This window comes from Panthera leo, chromosome B1, assembly GCF_018350215.1.
Source record: "Panthera leo isolate Ple1 chromosome B1, P.leo_Ple1_pat1.1, whole genome shotgun sequence".
In the NCBI taxonomy this organism is placed as follows: Eukaryota; Metazoa; Chordata; class Mammalia; order Carnivora; family Felidae; genus Panthera; species Panthera leo.
Window position 1 is genome coordinate 190,903,918 of NC_056682.1, and position 19,791 is coordinate 190,923,708.

The window sequence follows — 19,791 nt, forward strand, 5'->3', positions numbered from 1 at the left end:
ATGGCCGGCTTGCTCTATTGCTGCATCTATTCCTGCTCTATTCCTGTCATCCCGGTGGCAGGATGACAGTGACCCCCAAAAGTTTCCAACACTTAAAGCACAAAGCGCAGACAACTCGGGCGGTTTCCACCGCTCTTCTATCTGGGAGCCCAGAGAATGCAAGGCGGCTGGGTCAGACCAGGCGACGCTGGCAGCGCAATCCTGATGGCGAGTTGGAGGCTAAACCCACAAGTCGCACAGCGCAAAGAAGTCAGAGGCCAGTCTACAAGCCCAAGTGTGAGACAACTAGTGAGTGTCCATCCCTGCTGGACTACAACGACCGGCAGGCATCGCGTCGCGGCGGCAAGCTCCGCTTCGGGACCCCGGCGCAACGGAGCCTGGGAAGTGAAGTCTCCAGGCGGCCTGAGTCGCGTCGCGAAGTCAGAAGGGAGGCGTTGCTAGTCCGCTCCATTTAGCACGCTGGTTTCTGGCCGGGCTCCGAGGCTCTCGCTCCCGCTCAGGATTTTCGCGGGCGGTGGGAGCAGTATGGCTTGCTTGAGTAAACTCCGGCGGGAGGAGGGAGATGGGAGTGGATGGGGAGGCGGGGTCAGCGGAAGCGGCAGGTTGCTTCCTTCTCCTCACGCTCCCTCCCCGCCTCTCCCTGAGGGAGTGGTGGGAGGGGGAGGGAAGGGCAGAGGGAAGGTAGTGACACGTGTCAATCAACCCCCCCTCCGGGGGGTGCGCGCTCCGGGGCTCGCGCCGAGGGCTCGCGCCCCTGCCTCGTGCCTGCGCCGCTCGTATGTAAATGAGGGCGCGTGACGCGGGACGCAGATGGACAAGGGAAGAGAGAGAATGGCCGCTGCCGCCGCCGCTGCTGCCGCCGCCGCCGCCGCTCAGTGCCGGAGCCCTCGGTGCGCGGCGGAGAGGAGAGGATTCCGGCGGGAACTCGACTCTTGGCGCCACCGCCTCATGCACTGTGTAGGTAAGAGAGACACGGGCCGGGGCCCCGGCTCCGCGCGGCGACGGCTGCAGCAGCCCGAGGAGTTTGTGGCTGAGGGGGTTAGTTCAGTCTCTCGTTCGGGTCAGTTCAATGGGGGAGCGCGATGGGAGCGGCGGCGGCGCGGCGGCCCCGGCGCTTGCCTTTTGTCTGGGGGCTCTCGCCCTGCGCGGTTCGCGCTCCTTCCCTTCTCAGCTCTTGGGCTCCTCAGGAACTGTTAGTTCGGACCCGCTCGCCGAGCCCCCGAGGAAGCCTCTGGCTCGCGCTCTCCCTGAAACTCCGCGGTGCCCCCTCGCCGCCCGCCGTCCACCCTGTCGGGGGGAGGCAGCGGCCCGGTGGGTCGGCGCCGGGGCGGAGGGGAGCCTGCGGGCAGGGCCGGCGGGAGGAAGGCGGGCTGGTCCGCGCCCCCGCCGGGCGCACACACACCCCCTTCTCGCCGCCGGGGGCCGGGCGGGTAGACGCGGCCGAGTTCCCGGTGACTAGGACCGGGGCGACCCCCGGGCGCTCGCGGGGCGGGGGTCGCGGGTGGGCCGGCTGGGGGCGAGGGGCGGCGGGGGCGTCGCCCGAGGGGCGGGGGCACCCAACTCTGCCCTCTCGCGCTCGGCGGCGGCCGCGGCGGCGGCGGCGCTGTGTGTACCCCTTTAAGAAGGAGCTGCTCGAGCGCTGACGGTTGGGATTTGAAGTTCTTCCTCCCTCTTTGGAAGTCTGGACGGATGGGGGGTGTTGCCATGGCGACGGCACCCTTCTCCCCCGCCCCCCTTTCCTCCTCGCGGACGCCGGGACGACTCTGGTCCTCTTGTACTGTCATGTGATGGACCCTTCCCTGCATGTACACGCACGTCGCCCTCCCCACCTCCCATCCCCGTTCTCTTGTAATTCGGTCTTCCCTTTTGGTGGGGTGGGAATCGTTTTGCTACAAACTTCTGGGCTTGGGGCTGTCATTCTGCGGGTTGCTCGGGGTGGCAGGAGGTGGTGGGAACTCCCCACCGTGCCGCCGTCGCTTTTTTGTCTGAGTGAGACGTATGCGAGGAGCTGTTATCCAGCAGGTTGGTTTAGTGGGCACAGAAGGGACAAGGAGGGTTATGGGATGGGGTGTGTTGTGCCTGTTTGTTTTGGAAGGCGGTTGCGGGTAGGAGAGTAGGGGAAAGAGGTAGAAAGGAGGGTTGCATTGTCTTAAGAAGTGGATGGATAGCGGCAGCAGCTTGCTCCACTGGCGATTAAATCTTAGCATTTGGAGTTGAGGAGTAACCTTAGTGCCTTAAGAAAACAACTCTCTTACCTTCTTTCCATCTGTTCTTGCGCCACCTCGCGCCCCTTTTCCCCCACCCCTCTCAGATTTGTTTGGTTAGCCTGAAGATCTTTCTCGTTTTTCACTAGTGAAAAGGAGATAGTGGTAGGATAAACTAATACAGCCTCAGCTCAGAAATGTGCACTGCAGAAAACGGTGGAAATAGGGAAATGACAAGAAAGAAGATTGCTCTGACTAGGAGCATTTAAGTTCACTTTAGGCAACTTAATGTTTTACCCTTATAAAATATATTTTAGTTTTATTTAAGGAAACATTCTGGGAAATAGCTTTCTTTAGTCAAGTATTTATGAATGATTTAGTTCTTAAAAAAAAGTAAAAAAAAAAAAAAACCCTCACGGTATTATTCTTTTATAAAAATGTTAAGCTGACTGTTGCTAGTGCTTCCTAAATACAAAATGGACCCGTTTTCACAATTGCTTATCTAAAGATCTGTTCCACTGACAACCTGTGTAGAAATTGTTGAGTTCGTTGGGTTAGAATCAGGCAGGATGACAGCATTGAAACCCTGGCTCACGATATAATTGTGTTAAGTTTTGCCGCGGCACACAGTAATTCGGAGGCGTCTTAGGTCAGTTTTTATGTTTTAGAATTCTTTGGGTTTTTTCCCGTATCTTCTTACTTAGATCCATGAAATATGGCTCTGTATCACAAAAATATGTGTATTTCTGAAAAGTTGTCAAATTTTAATTAAACACGATGTTGGCTTTGATGGAAAAGGGGGTTTAGAATATCTTTCTGCTTTACCTACTTGGATACTCAAGTAGGATTGGAAGACATTGAAAATTGAGTGGATGTGGTATGTCTAACATGCAATCTCTATATTACATTTTTAATGTAATGTGTATAACTGTACTGTATTTGAAAGGAAATTTTTTCCTGGGCTCTAATTATATTTGAGAAATGTTTCCCATAGTCCCAGTCAGGAGACCTAGCAAAATCCATCTCATACTTTTTGTCATTGTTATTTTGAAATAAACAGTAAAACTCCTTTAAACAGGATATACACTTGTTGATTGGGTTCCCCCCCCCCCCCCCCAGTATCCTATATGTGAAGCACCTATTATTCATAGTGTGAATTGGGATTAAATGTAGTTTGTGTAATTATTTTAAATTGCCTCTTGCTATTAATGTGCTTACTTTCAGTACTATGTAAACATATTTACAAAAAAGCCATATTCTTTTTCCTTTGCATGTGTGTGAATATTTATATGTATGTATTTTTGCATTGAATATATTCAGTGCTCTTATTGCTTGAAATAATTTTTATAAAACATTACACTTTGTACCTTTGAAAAGAAAATGAAATGACCCAAGTCTTTTTTTTTTTTTTAAATGTTTATTTGTTTTTGAGAGAGAGAGAGACAGAGTACGAGCAGAGAGAGGGAGACACGGAATCTGAAGCAGGCTTCAGGCTCTGAGCTGTCAACACAAAGCTGATTGCGGGGCTTGAACTGGTGAACAGCGAGATCATAACTTGAGCCGAAGTTGGATGCTCAACTGACTGAGCCACCCACGCGTCGCCCCGCCCCCTCCCGCCCCCACCACCAAAAGTCTTATTTTGAAATGAGACATAGGAATTGTAAGCAGTAATTTAGGGTCATATAACAAATTAATATTGAGCCAGTAGTGAAATTTTAAATCTCAGTTCTTAGCCTAGGTTTTTAAAGTAACCTGATTTTTTTAAATAACTCATCTATATTATTCTAATTTCATGGAGGAAAAAGATCATTTTAGTTGTCATGACTGCTGGTAGTTAGCTAAGATGTTTAACCCTTGATAAGGAAAGTGATGTTTGCCTTTCTCTATTTGTGGAACTCATGTCTTTAGGTTAGATTTCTGACTACTCTGTACTTTATTCCTGGTTTTTCTTTATAATTTAATTGAAAAGTTGTTCTACAAATTCTGTGTCCTAATCAGTAGCTCTATTTACAATTTATAATTCGATTATTTTTCTATCATCATCCTATACTATAATTTTGAGTATGCTCAGCTAACAAATGTTTGAGTGCTTACTGGATTTAATAAATAGTATCCTAGTACTCATTATGACTATGACTATGACTCATTAAGTGATAACAGACAAAGTCCTGGATTTTATGGAATATATAATACAGTTAGTATCTGATAAGTCATAAAATTTAAAACAAAGTAAAGTTGAGGATAAAGGAAATGCATTAGCATATTTTTAAGCATTACCAGAACTTGTATAGTCCATTAGGATAGTCAGTCTGGGAGACAGGCCAAGTTTTTGTTTTTCTACTTTTTCTTAACTTTTAATTTTGATAAAATTTCAAATTTACAAGAAAAGTTGGAAGAATAGTACAAGGAACTCCTGTATACCTTTACCCACATTCACCAGTTGTATTACATTTTGCTGCATTTGCTTTATCATTATTGCCTTGTATCTATTTATCTATTCTTATTTTTTCTGAATCATTTGAGGATAATTTGGTGACATCATACCTCTCTACGCCTAAATTCTTCAGTGTATATTTCCTAAAACCAAGGACATTATCTTACCTAATCACAGTATATTATTAAAACCAGGGCATTTAAAAATGATATAATACTATTATCTATTTCATAATTCATGCTCAATTTTTATCTTTTATCTATTAGTCCCCTTCCTCCCCCCACCCCACATCATGTATCCTGTGATCTCTTTAGTCCTATCTCTTTAGTCTCTCTTAACGTGGAACACTTCCTCAGCCTTTCTTGTATTTCTTGACCTTGACATTTTTTAAAAGTACAGAATGGTTATTTTGTACAATGTCCCTCAATTTGAATTTGTCTATTGTTTTCTCATGACTAGATTGGTTATACATTTTTGGCAGGAATACCTCTAAAGAGATATTCTCTCTTTATCAGTACATCATATCTTGAGGTTCGTGATGTTGGTTTGTCCCAATGTGATGATACTAGGTTTGAAAATTTGGTTAAGGTGGTGTTCTCCATATTTCTCCCTGAAAGTTACTATTTATCCTTTTGTAATTGATATGTAATTTATGGGAAAATGTTTAGAGGAACAGAATATCTACATAGTCACACCCATATTTCACTCACAAGTTTTAACATCCTTTCATGATTTTCTATCTTCACCATTCCTTCTATAATTAGTAGTTGGTATTCTGTCATAAAGCCATCTTTCCCATCTCCTCTCCACTATTTATTTATCCAGTTATTTCTATTTGTATGAACTCCTGGATTATTATTATTATTTTTATTTTTATTTTTATTTTTTTAGAGAGAGCGCACCTATGAGCTGGGGAGAGAGAGGGAGAGAGGGGGAGAGAGAGAGAGAAAGGGAGGGAGAGGGAGAGAGAGAGAGAGAGAGAGAGAGAGCAAGAGAGAGAATCTTAAGCAGGCTCCACGCTCAATGTGGAGCCTGATGCAGGGCTTTATCCCAAGACCCTGGAATCATGACCTGAGCCAAAATCAAGAGTTGGATGTTCAACTGACAGGCACCCCTGAACTCATGGATTCTTACTTTATTTAATGGTTACATCCATTTCTGTCATTATTTTGATCCCAGATTGTCTCAGGTTTGGCCTTTGGGTGCCTCATCAAGCTGGTTCCAGTGTTTTTTACAAATCACACCTTTCTACAACCCCTCTCACCCTTATCTCTCAAATGATTTTTTTTTTTTAAAGTTCATTTATTTTATGAGAGAGAGAGAGCGTGTGCAAGCACCTGAGCAGGGGAAGGGAAGAGAGAGAATCCCGAGCAGGCTCCATGCTGTCAGCGTAGAGCCCGATGTGGGGCTCGATCTCATGAACCTTGAGATCACGACCTGAGCTGAAACCAAGAGTCGGATGCTTAACCAACTGAGCCACCCAGGCGCCCCTCAAATGATTTTTTGAGCACTTCCTGCCAAAATAAGATATTCCAGGTTAATCTTGTACTTAACCTGTCCCAGCCCTTAAATCATCCATTTCTCCAAGGAGCATCTCCATTCTTTTTAGTGTAGAATAGAGATAGATACCAAAATCTGAACACTAGGTTTCAGCGCTGTTTTCAAACCCTATTTTTCTGATACAAAAGCTAATACTCAACGTAACTGATTTGCCTAAGGTTGCTACATCAAAACAAAATGGCAAAGATTTGATTAGAATCATTCTATAAACTCCAGTTTATTCCCTACATACCGGTGTTATGCAGTAGAAATATAATGGGAGCCAAATATTTAATTTAAAATTTCTGGTAGCCACATTTGAAAAGCACATTTTCTAGGCCAGTGTGTTCAAAATATTTTAACATTAATCCATACAAAAATTATTAATATAAATTCTTTTGTAATATTTAATTTTTGAAATCAGGTATTTAAAACTTTTTTTTAATGTTTATTTTTGAGAGAGAGAGAGAGAGAGAGAGAGAGAGTGAGAGCACAAACAGGGGAGGAGCAGAGAGAGAGGGGGACACAGAATCCGAAGCAGGCTCTAGGCTCTGAGCTGTCAGCACAGAGCCTGACGTGGGGCTCAAACCCAGGAACCATGAGATCATGACCTCAGCTGAAGTCAGACGCTTAACTGACTGAGCCACCCAGGTGCCCCTGAAATCAGATATTTTATACATCTAGCACATCTTAATTTGAACTAGCCACATTTCAGGTGCTTATTAGCCACATGTGGCAAATGGCTACCTCGTTGCCCGACGTAGTTCTGTGGGGTAGTAGCTCCAGCCAACTCTTGATACCATGGTGCCACTTACTTCAGATTGTTGATAATAACCACACCTATAGCTTAATTTATCTTCCCCCAAATCTTTTATTTGTATAGACTAATACAGCAAATAAGTAAGCTCTGGAGCTAGACTACCTTTGAAACCTAGTGTTACAACTCACAAGTTGCCTAATCTCTCTGTACTTTAGTTTCTTATCTGTAAATTGGAGATAATAAAGTGGCTTGAGAATTAATTATGTTGATATATGCTAATATGTGTCTGCCATATAAAAAACATTCCATAAATTTTAGGTGTTATTATTAGTGATTTATACAAGTTATTAGCAGCTTTGAGCTTTATGCTTTTGCCAGTAGATTCTGTCTGGTGGGAATGCTGGTACACGATAAAAGGATCATGAGGCATGTTAGTGGAAAAGATAGTGAGGGCTTGCATTATCTGTATTAAGGTTAGTTTAGAGCCACAGAGTCAGGGTTTTAGAATCACAGTATATCATTTAGTATAATCCTGTCTTTATATGGAGTGACTAAAAAGACATTTGATGCTTTCCTACACTCTAAGGAATCTTTTGGCTTTGTAGTAACTGAATACAAGAAATTAGTTTAAATTCATTAAAAAAAAAAAAAAATCCGTATCCTACTAGATCATACTAGATCATCTTGCAGCTACTCTTTGTTGGTACCTACTCTGTATTTTATGCTTCCTTAGAGCTTTGCACTCTGCAAGTGTTTGTAGAGTGCAACTTTCTTCCAAACTACCTGTGCCATTTATAATAGCAGTATCAGTGTCAGAGGATAGTCTCTTCCTCTATTTTTAACCTGTGAAGAAGTTATGGGAGCGACTCATAGAGCTGTGACACTTAAAAGATAGGGCAGTCCAGGTAAATAAAATTTTAGATAATCAACTTGACATTTCTTTCTGGCTACTTCTTGCCTTCTGATCTTTTGTCTCCCCACAAACTTCTTCGTCATCTTTTCATTACTGCCATGTAAATTCCAAAAGGGTAGATTTACTTAGAAATCTTAATTTGATGAAGACTGGTATGGATGGGTCAGCCACCCAAAAACCTTGGCACTTGGCTGTAGCCAATTTTTTACCCATTTAAAAAGGTGTAAATTATGGCACTAATAATGTTCACCAGGAAAATGGAATCTGTGTTGATAATGAGTAGTTGGGTGTTTAAGACATGTATCCAGTATGTCTTTAAAATAGGCATGTCTGGGGCACCTGGGTAGCTCAGTCTGTTAAGCGTCTCACTTTGGCTCAGGTTGTATCTCGCGGTTTGTGGGTTCAAGCCCTGTGTTAGGCTCTGTGCTAACAGGTCAGAGCCTGGAGCCTGCTTCAGATTCTGTGTCTCCCTCTCTCTCTGCCCCTCTCCCACTCACTCTCTCTCTCTCTCTCAAAAATAAACGTTAAAAAATTTTTTTAAATAGGCACGTCAATGGATTTTACATGTAAAATTTGAAATCCCTTATACTCCTGGATTATTTTATACTTGGGAGGGTAAAGTTCTGCCATCCTTAGAAACAAGTAGTGTGCGAATTTTGTATTTTTGCAAATGTTAGAGGCTACAGGTTGGTCTCTTCATGTCCATACTACTTCCGGTGACTGGCTATATATGTGTATCCCTCAAGGCTTGGCTGTGCACCTTGAGAAGTTGTTATTATGTATTTCCCCCATGCTCCCCTGACTTGTCTGACTTTCAGCCCTGGTGTTTAACTCTACAACAGTGCAGTCTTGAGAGGAGAAAGCAACAAAGGCATGTAGATTTTGGGGCATGCAATTTTTTCTCCCTTATTAGTAAATCTAGTCTTTCATTTATTCTACATTTTGTGTGTGGACTTCCTATCTTTTTCTTTTTTGATAGTATTCCTTCTTCTTGGTGTATATATATATATATATATATATATATATATATATATATATATATATATATAGCCAGCATTCATGGGTGATAACAGTTGGTTATCACTAAATTCGTAGGTTCAAAATTTTGGGGACCCATTTAACTTTATTAGAGTCCATACTTAGGGCTGAATCTATCATTAAGCAATTCTTTCAAAAGTTTTCATTCACCACAGAAGGTAAGAGAATGGGAAACTTAATGAAGGATCACTTTTCTCTATCTCCTCTCATTTTATACAGTTTTCTCATAATTGACAAGAAACCTAACCTCACTTACATTCACTTCTTTTTTTTCTTTTTTATTTTATTTGTTGCCAAGTTATTATTACTTTGTTTGCACTGTCTCATAGATTCAGTTTTTATCGTGAAGTAAGCACTTTGGGGAGATTCAGATAAGATTTTGGTTTATATCAATATCTGCATTGCTGGTTTTATTGTGTTTCAGTCTATATTAAATCATTATTTGAAACAACTGCTTTGGTTTGTAGTTTACAAAGCAGTAATATCTCCCATTTGTCTTTCTTCATCAAGTAAATACTAATAACCATATTCAGGAAGTACATCATAACTTACTAGACTGCTTCTTCCTTATTTGTATGTCTAGCTTCTTCTTTAGACAGCCTGTACATTTTCATCTGCTTTTACTTCTTTTTTGTATACATTGCCCCAAATTCTTCAGTATCTTTTTAGTTGTATGTTCTACCCTGCATCCTCAGTAACTTGTAATTATAACCTAGAGTCTTTTCTAAAGTATTTACTGAAAAACAAGCTTTCATTAATTCATTCAGATTGGCCAATTCATTTCTTTTTTTTTCTTTTTTAAATATTCATTTATTTATTTTGAGAGAGAGAGACATAGAGAGTGAGCAGGGGAGGGGCAGAGAGAGAGAGGGAGACAGAGAATCCCAAGCAGGCTCCATGCTGGCAGCCCAGAACCCGTCATGGGGCTTGACCTGAGCCAAAATCAAGAGTCCGACACTCAAACAGTGGAGCCACCCAGGTGCCCTGGCCAATTTGTTTCTGATGGGTATGTGCAAGGTTTGTATGTAGGAAGTAACTTGCCCAGTAGTATTCATATTTAAGTAGTAAATCATTTAGGGACAAGGGACTGAGTCCTAACAAATGGTAGAAAGGACTAAGAATTGAAGGAATATGGTTTTTTTTCTTAGCCTTAATCATTATAGCCTTTGGCACAAGTCATTTTTCTGTAAACTAAGATAATATCTGTCCTTACATGCTCACTATTTTTTGTTTTGGGGAAAGGTGCTGTAATACTTACACAGTAGTTTTTTTTTTTTTTTTCTGTGCTAAAGATATAAATTAAGGAATTATCAGCATAAAGATGATATTTAGGGGTGCCTGGGTGGCTCAGTCAGTTAAACATCCAACTGTTGATTTCAGCTCAGGTCATGATCTTAAGGTTCATGGGATTGAACCCTGCCTTGGGCTCTGTGCTGACAGCGTGGAGCCTGCTTGGGATTCTCTCTCCCTCTCCCTCTGCCCTTCCCCCACTCATTCTCTCTTCCTCTCCCTCCTCAAAATAAATAAATAAACATTTAAAAAGAGGACGATATTTACATCCATGGAAATGGATGAGATTACCTAGGGGTAAGGGATAATTAGAGAGTAGAGTACTCTATACCATGTCTTAAGAAATCTTAACATTCCCTGGGCAGATGAAGAGGAGCCCCAAGGTAAGGCCACTGAACTTTTACACTGAAAAGTAAGACACCAGGCTATAAGTAGGAAAACCAGGAAAGAGTAGTATCGCCAAATCTAAGAGGAGATTGTTACATGTTGTTGAGATGTTAAGTATCTTGAAATAGGGACGTATACATTGTTTTTGGCAACATGGAGGTTCTAAGTGACATTATTAGTAAATTGCAGCAGTATGGTGGGGAGGGAAGCCACATTGTAATAGGTTAGAAAAATAAGAGATGTATATAAAGGATTATTAGACTACTCATTTGAGAAGCTACATTGTGAGGAAAAAGATAAAAGGGGCAGTAATTGGAAGACCCTGGGGTCTAGGGATGTTTGTTTCTTAAATAGGAGATACCATTATGGTGGGGACTGCTTTTTTGAATCAGTAATATCAATGATTAGTTTGTATGTTATTTAATTAATCTCAGACTTGATAGCAACAATATGTTGAGACAGATAAATAGGATGGGCTTGGTTTGAGTCACTGAATGTGATCTCTAAATGTATCTCTTTTTTTTCCTTCAAAAATTTTTTCCTAATTAAGTTCATCACTAAGATATGTGTGGAATTAATGTTATACAATTTAAAGAAATGATTTTTTTCCAATTAATTTACTGTTGTCAGTTAATCCTCACAGATCTTGAGTCCTACTGTGTGGCAGTTGATGGGGGGGGGCATTTAATTCTATGTTTCTTCCTTATTGGGTTCTGAACTGGAAATAGACTTAGGACTCAAAGATCAAAATGTTAGCTTTTTAGGTAATTAGGTTGTATTGGGGTTCCTGGGTGGCTCAGTCGGTTAAGCATCTGATTCTTGATTTTAGCTCAGGTCATGATCTCAACAGTTTCGTGAGTTTGGCTCCGTGTTTGGCTCTGAGCTGACCGCTGACCAAGTGGAGCCTGCTTGGGATTCTCTCTCTCTCTCTGACCCTCTCCCTGCTCGTGCTCTCATGGTCTCTTTCAAAATAAATAAATAAATTTAAATGGTGAGGTTGTATGGACAAATCAGACTTCTTTACTCCCTGTCCTCCTGAATTGACCTTACCAACAATCAAAGATAGAGCAGTTAGAACTGTAGACCTCTTCTAAAATACTGGGAAGTTCTGTGCCTGGTAGAACTTGGTGAGTTTACCATGTGATTTGCTTATTGCTAAGGTGTGACCATCTAGGCAGAGTAAGAGGGAAGCTTGGCCGTGCATGAAAAGTGACCTTTAAAACAACAATTCATCCCACTAGGAACAACTATCAGGTTGCTGCCAATATTAGTCATTCTTCTTTCCTTTGGGAGGACTCAATAAGGGGTAGAGAAAAGGGCAGAAGCTTCTTTCAAAATACTTCCCCTAAGAATGAAAATTGTTGGGAGAGGTGGGGACTGTGGGTGTGTAAAAAGCTTAGTGTATAAGAAATAGGGCTTAGACTTTGCTTTTATTAAAGCACTCACAGTTGTCAGGGATGTTAAGTATCAGAGTTGGTATAATATAATGGAAAGACAGAAGAGGGAGCAATTAATTTTGATTTGAAGGATCTGAAATGATGAAACTTCGAAAGATTGAGTGAAAGCAAGAGTTGGCATACTTTTTTTATTCCCTACACTGTACTTTGCAGCTCCTGATTTATTTATTTTATAACTAGAAGTTTATACTTTTTTTTTTAATGTTTATTTTTGAGAGAGAGAAAGAGAGCAAGTGTGCGTACCAGCAGGGGAGGGGCAGAGAGAGAGGAGGACACAGAATCTGAAGCAGGCTCCAGGCTCTGAGCTGTCTACACAGAGCCTGACACGGGGCTCAAACTCGCAAACTGTGAGATCATGACCTGAACGGAAGTCGGATGCTTAACCAAAGTTGGATGCTTAACCGACTGAGCCACCCAGGTGCCCCTGGAAGTTTATACTACTTAATCTCCTTTGCCTGTTGGGCCCATCCTTGCACCCACTTTCCCTCTGGCAATCACCAGTTCTCTGTATTTAAGATTCTAGGGTTTTTTTGTTTGTTTATGTTTTTTTAGATTCCTCATATAAGTGAAATATTTGGTACTTGCTTTCTCTGATTTATTTCACTTAGCATAATACCCTCTAGTCCCATCAGTACTGTCACAAATGGCAAGATCTCATTCTTGTTTTATGGCTGACTTACGTCTCTGTCTATCACATCTTCATCCATCCATCAATGGACACTTGGGTTGGCTGTTGTAAATAATGCTGCAGTAAACATAGGGGTGCATATATCTTTTTGAATTAGTGTTTTTGTTTTCTGTGGCTAAATACCCAGTAGTGGATCATATGGTGTTTCTATTTTCAGTTTTTTGAGGAACCTCCATACTGTGTTTCCTAAAGTGGCTGCACCACTTTACATTCCTGCCAGAAGTGAAGAAGCACTCCCTTTACTCCACATACTCTTCAGCACTTGTTATTTCTTGTCTTTTTGATAGTAGCCATTCTGACTGGTGTGGGGTGATATCTCATTGTAGATTTGATTTGCATTCCTCTAATGATTAGTGAGTGATGTTGAGCATCTTTTCATGTGTCTGTTGACCATCTGTAGGTCTTCTTTGGAAAAATGTTTATTCAGGTAATCTCATTTTTAATTGGATTTGTGTGTGTGTGTGTGTGTGTGTGTGTGTGTGTGTTGAGTTGTATATGTTCTTTATATATTTTGGATATTAACCCCTTACCAGATAATATCATTTGCAGATTATCTTCTCTGCAGATATCATTCAGTAGGTTGCCCTTTTGTTTTGTTGATGAGGTTTCCTGTGTTGTGTAAAAGTTTTTATGTAAAGGGCTGGGTAGTAAATATTTTAGGCTTTGGGGGTTATATGGTCTCTGTTGCAGCTACTCAGCTTTACTGTTACAGTGCAAAAGCAATATATAAATAAATGAGCATGGCTGTATTCCAATAAATTGTTAACAAAATTCCAAAATTGTTTACAAAAATAGCTGGATTTGGCCTATAGACCATAGTTCTCTTATCCCTAAGTTAAATAATCTAGCAGGAGAGTAGGGTGGAGGGAACAGGCAGAGGGATAGTAAAAGCAAAAGGTATAGAAGTCTAAATAATGATATATTCTGAGAATATTCAGCACTCTAGAGTCATTGGAATATAGACTGGGAGTAGGGAGTGGGACTAGAAGTATAAATTATGGCCTCTATAAGGAGGAAATTATGAGTCTTGAAGTTTTTCTTTTTTTAATGGCTAATAAGCATGATCAGATAAGTTGGCTTATGTTCATTTTGAACATCTGCTGTTGGTTCAGGTTTAAGGGGTTTTTTTGTTTGTAATAGTTTTAAGAAGCTCAAATTGAAGCAGCCCTTTTAAGTCAAAACTGGGAAATGAGCAATCTCCACCTCAATATATTAATTAAGATGTTGGATTGCTGAAGTACTTGCAAATGGCACCCTTCTTTTCTGTCTGGGTTCTGAACAACTTGAAAAATGAAACAAGGAAAAAGATAGGAGCCAGAATATCACTTCTATTGCTGATTAGATCAGGTTAGAGGAACAGCTTGGGAGAATCACGTGGTCTGGCATAGGCCAACTTAGCCACCCTGTTCTAGGCATACTAGGGAAGCAGAACAAAATATGAGCTCTCTGCAGGTATGTTTTCCCAATAGCTGACTCCCAAGGGGAAAAGGAGCAGAACTGAGCTCTGTCTACTCAATTATTCTTTGCAAAATCACCAATTAGATCAGGCAGTTCACTTCCCTAGGGGTGAAGAGAGGCTGATATTATGCTTGTGAAGCATCCTTCCTCACAGAAACAAGGAGCAAGGAAAAGGTGTTATTCCTCCAATAATCCAAGCTACTTTTTGCAGTTATATCTGGAGGTAAGTTTACTGGAAACGATACAACTATTATTATACTGAAAACAAGTCAAACTTACATATTTTGGATGTTTAAAAAAATATTTCATTCTACTGTTTGAAACTACCATGTTTCTTCTTCTTTTTTTTTTTTTTTTAGCGTATTTATTTTGAGAGAGTGCGCATACAGGGTGAAAGGGCGAGGGAGAGAGAGAGAATCCTAAGCAGGCTCCACACTTAGCACAGAGCCTGATCCTGGGCTCAACTCAGGAACCATGAGATCAAGACCTGAGCCAAAAAGTCAGATGCCTAACCAACTGAGCCACCCAGGTGCCCCACAACCATATTTTCTAAACTCTCACTCTTTTTAATGAACTAGATTTTCTACAGACCTGTGTAAGATACTTAAGTAAAATGTATGTTTGGTGAGAAAAGAAAGACAAGACTAACTTCTTTATCAAGTGGCTTTTTAAATTTAGAAAGAATAGAGAACTGTTTTTTTAAGTGGAAAAAACAGATACTTTGATAAAGAGATGATGCTTTTAATCAGTTCTGACTGTGGATACTTATCCAATTTATTCACTGTATCTCTTTCTTTAAAATGTTACCAATTTTTCCTTATCCTCTTCCTCTTCCCTTTCTGAACAATTCAGTACTAAAACCATCAGATGGGACCAAGTGAGGGTAAGTGTCTACACTGGATGGTGTATGTGGAAGAAGGAGCCATGTCCTTTTGGAGGAATGGCATGTCAGAGCCTGACAGGGATGAGGAGGGTCCCCATGTGGGTTGATGGAGTTTTGAGAGGTGAGGAGTAATCTGCCTAGAAGGGCATGCTGGTGCAAAGTGTCAGAGTCCAGGCAGGGTTATCTATGAAGGATAGTAGACCTGGTATGAGGGAGGGTTGGTTGGTCCTAGAAAGGGGTGTCTAGACCTCAGCAGGGTAAGAGGATGATAAGGAGGACAGCTGCTGGAAGGTTGGGGGGGAAAGAAAGGAGGGTAGCCTAGTGTGGGTGTATTGAAGCAGATTGGATGAGGAGGGAGTCTGTGCATGGAGGCATCCCAGTGCAAGATATCAAAGCCTGAGGGTGGGGAGAGGAAGGCATCCCAATGGAAGGGTCAGCTCAGTATAGGTAGGGTATTACAGGAGGAGGAAGGTATTCTTGTAGGACAGATGCCAGGCTTGAGGAATAGGGACCTGAACAAGGTGAGGAAGTTATATACATGGAGAAGGCATGGGGGTGTTGGGGCAGAGAGGGTCAAGGAAAGCGTCCCTGTAGGGAAGGGAAGGCAGCCACAATGGGAGATTGGCTATATACAGGGAGACTGGTCAAAAAAATAAATATTAAAGATAATGGGAACCAGGCCTCTCATTGTCTGAGAAGGGAGTTACAAATATGGAATTGGAGAAAACTAGAATGCTCTCTGTAGTGTTGGACTGGAAATGAGATACTGGTATGAACTCATGATTTTCATAGTGTATAGTATATAGAAGTAAATGTGTGTGTATATATACACATGCCCTATACCATTCACTGAGAAGGGGCCTAAGAGCAGTAACTGTCCAGTAGCTTTGTGCCTCACGTATCATCGTTAATTTCCTGATTTTGATACTTGTATTTGTAAGAGAATACCTCTGTAGGAATTACTTGTTGAAGAATTCAAGGGTCATGGGACATCCATTTATTCTCCAATAGTTGGAAAATAAAAGTTTTTACCATACTTAAGATTAAAACACTTTCTGTAAATTTAAGATTGTTACAAAGTAACAATAAGTATTTAAAAGCAAACTTATAGGGGTGCCTGGTGACTCAGTTGGCTAAGTGTCTGACTTTGGCTCAGGTCACGATCTCACGGTTTGTGAGTTTGAGCCCCGCGTCAGGCTCTGCACTGCCAGTTAGCACCTGCTTGGGATTCTTATTCTCTCCTCTCTCTACCTCTTCCCCATCATGCTTTCTCTCTCTCTGTCTCTCAAAATAAATAAACTTAAAAAAAAAATAAAAGCAATGTTATGAGTCAAATATTACATTCTTTGAATTAATCACTTTCAGCCCTTAAAACCACGTAGTTAATAACATGTAAATTGTCTTGCAGGTTTTTCAACACTAAGAATTGCTCTTTGGAATAATGATAGCTAATATCTACTGAGTGCTTATCATGTGTCATACACTATGTGTATATGTTTTAATCACATTTAATTTTCACATGCAAATTAGCACAATTTTTATCTTCATTTTACAGATTAGAAAACTGAAGTTTAGAGAGGCTGACTTTATGAAGGTGGAATTCAGATCCAGGTCTATATTTGCTCTCCTGGTCAAACCTGATTAAAAAATTAACAAGTCTGATCTTTCCTGATCAGGTAGTCATGTCTAAAGCTTTATAAAATACTGCGATTCTCTGCTTCATTTCAGAACCCTGAGTTTCAATGGTAGGGAAAAGAATTCTGGATTTAGACCTCCTCAGCCCTTTGTTCCTGGTGAAGAATAGAAGAGAATAGGGGCTTCGGTTATTTAAAAAAATTTTTTAATGTTTATTTATTTTTGAGAGAGAGAGGAGAGAGATGGAGTGCGAGCAGAGAAGGGGCACAGAGGGAGAGGGAGACATAGAATCCAAAGCAGGCTCCAGGCTCTAAGCTGTCAGCACAGAGCCCAATGTGGGCTCAAACCCACAAACTGTGAGATCACCACTGGAGCCAAAGTCAGGCTCTTAACTGACTTAGCCACCGAGGCGCCTTGGGCTTCTGTTATTTAAAGGCACATATCTCAGTTAAGGGTTCTATGAATGTGGGTTAATCAGAAACAATATACCCAAATTTCTTTCTTGGTCCTTCAGTTGGGAATGGCCAGTGGTAGGAGCATGGAATTAGTGGGGCAAGGATTTTCCCCAGCACAGATTGTCAGTGTTTTTAATCTGGATATAAAGTTGCTCTCTATCCTAATTCCAAGAACGATGGCTATCACCTTTCTATCTCTTTTGAACTTTTCCAAAGAACGGCAAATGATCAAATAGAAGATAGCTAGTGACAATTTATTGTTTCATCTTAACTCTCCTTTGCCTATGCTCCCTTAGACCCATTCAGAATATAGGAATGTAATGCCCTGGTAATTTTGTTTTTAACACACCAACATTATGGCATCAGCTTAATCATTACCTATTTTTTCTCCTTTGCCTTATTATTTGACCTTTTAATATTTCCATTATGACATAGGCATCATTTATAAGTGGGGTTGAATATCCCTGTGAGTATACATTAGCTTACTAATCTAGCTTATTTTACCAAGTTATGTTATTTATCTTCACACTTCTCATCAGTCTGAATCCACAGATCCTTTCATCCTCTGTCACAGAGTGAGTTTTTGCTGGCCCTCTCATTCTTTAGATCATTCTAAAATTGCTCTTTTATTTTATATCAAGAATGATAGGATTTTCAGTGTCAAAGGAAGCTTGGCCATCTGCTGTAATCCTCCTGTGCATCTCTTCCTCATAATTTTTTTTCAGTATTTATGGATCAGTCATTGTGCTAGGGGACTCAGATGCATTAGATTGTTTGCATGAAGCACAGTCTTGTAGGGCAGACAAAGTTCTCTTACTATAATAAATGCTGTAATAGAAGCATATACAATATTAAGGTTATGACACAAAGGAAGAGAGTGATCAGGTTTCCTTGTATGGGTCCAAGAATGGTCATAGGATGATTGTGGGGTATGAGAAAAGAGAAAGAGAAGCTGAATCATGAACAAACTTCTAAGCAGAATATAATAGTAATTATTGTTATTTTTCATTATTTTTCTTTACTATGTGATTACACTTGAATTCACTTGATTTTCACAACAGTTATATAAAGAGGAACTATTTTTGTCATCTCCACTGTACAGATAAGGGAGTTAAGTAACTCATCTTAACTTCCATTGGTGGGTTAGTTTCATTTGTGGTTCTGTAAGATTACTCTGCCAGTAGACTAATAGGGGAATATGACAGGTAAATCAACCAGGGAGATGTCAAGATAGCCCAACCAAGTAATTATGAGGATCTGAAATAAGAGTTGTAGTAGAAATGGAGAAGGAAAAATTCAAAAGATATGATGCATTACAGTCAACAGATTTTAGATATTGATGAGCTATGGGCATACAGAAAAAGGAGGAAGAATAGAGAAAAATAATTTGCAGGCTTCTTTTATAAGCCTAATTGGATTGTGAGACATTTATCCAGGATAGGATATAGAGCAGCATATTTTTCATATTTCACAGCTCTAAAGCTCCTACATCTGTTGTAGGAATGATGTGGTGCCTGTACATTCTTGTTTTCTTAATATTTGAAGGTCCAGGGATGGTTTTAGAGCTTGATTATTATTGTGTGTGTGGTATTTTGTTTTTTTTCTCTCCAAAATTTGATTCTTTATTATCTGTCAGGAAAATTTAATGTAGGTAAACTGAATGATTTTATATTGTAATCATATGTTAGTGAACAATTTTATAATACATGTAAGTAATTTGGACTGTGTCAAATCAGTTTTCCCTAATTGTATTGAAGTTGCTAGAGTGTAACATGGTTCACTGTAGGTTTTTAGACCCCCATACTTTGACATATAATGATTCCATCTTTATTTAAACAAAATCTCAAACACTACCTTTACCTTCATCTTCTCTATATCTTTCCAGTTACCTAACCTACTTCAGTATTTGATTTACTTGGTCTTTCTTCACTTACTTGTATGTCTTTCAGATATCCTAAGTACAACATACCTAAAACTAAACTCTTGATCTCCCTCTTTTTTTTTTTTTTCCCCTCAAAAATTATTATAGCATCCCTGAGAGTTGCAACATGGCAGAAACCATGGGAGTACAAAAATTGGCTTCAGGACCAGATTGTGAATAGTTCTCTTTTGTTTTGCTTTTTAATATTGTCCTAAGGAATTAGCACTTATTCTGATATTTAACTGAGATTCAACTGATACTGTTAGCTTGTTTTTAAGTTTGGAGGGTCATAGGAATGCCAGTTTCCACATTCCATTCAGTGAATTTATGTTAACAGTTCTCTTGTTTTAGACCAACCCTATGCAAACCATGATTACTCTTTCTTTAGGGGAATCAAAAGTAGCCTTCCCAGAAGAATATTTGAAAACTTGGGCATAATTTATAAAAATCATTATGGAAAAATTTAAATATGTGCAAAAGTAGAAGAAAGCATAATGAATATCCATATTCCTGTGACCCAGCTTTAACAATATTACAAATTCTGGCCTAATTTTTAATATTAAAATTTTTTTCAACATAATACTTAATTTTATTTATTTATTTTATTTTATTTTTTTTTAATTTTTTTTCAACGTTTTTTATTTATTTTTGGGACAGAGAGAGACAGAGCATGAACGGGGGAGGGGCAGAGAGAGAGGGAGACACAGAATCGGAAACAAGCTCCAGGCT

At 40.3% G+C, this 19,791-nt stretch overlaps 1 protein-coding gene across 11 annotated transcripts in view; it reads left to right on the forward strand.

Moving 5' to 3' along the window:
* The first annotated feature begins 744 nt into the window (after positions 1-744).
* The window catches only part of LCORL (ligand dependent nuclear receptor corepressor like), a 167,118-nt gene continuing 148,071 nt past the window's right edge, over positions 745-19,791 (forward strand). For 4 of the 11 annotated variants that reach the window (XM_042936816.1, XM_042936810.1, XM_042936809.1 and 1 more), the window contains exon 1: positions 745-961. In XM_042936816.1, coding sequence (XP_042792750.1) covers positions 811-961 — 151 coding nt within the window. In that variant the 5' untranslated portion in view covers positions 745-810. Of the gene's footprint in view, positions 962-13,241; positions 14,392-19,791 lie in introns of those variants that run through there. The other 7 variants (XM_042936819.1, XM_042936818.1, XR_006202018.1 and 4 more) reach the window with 6 other exon arrangements.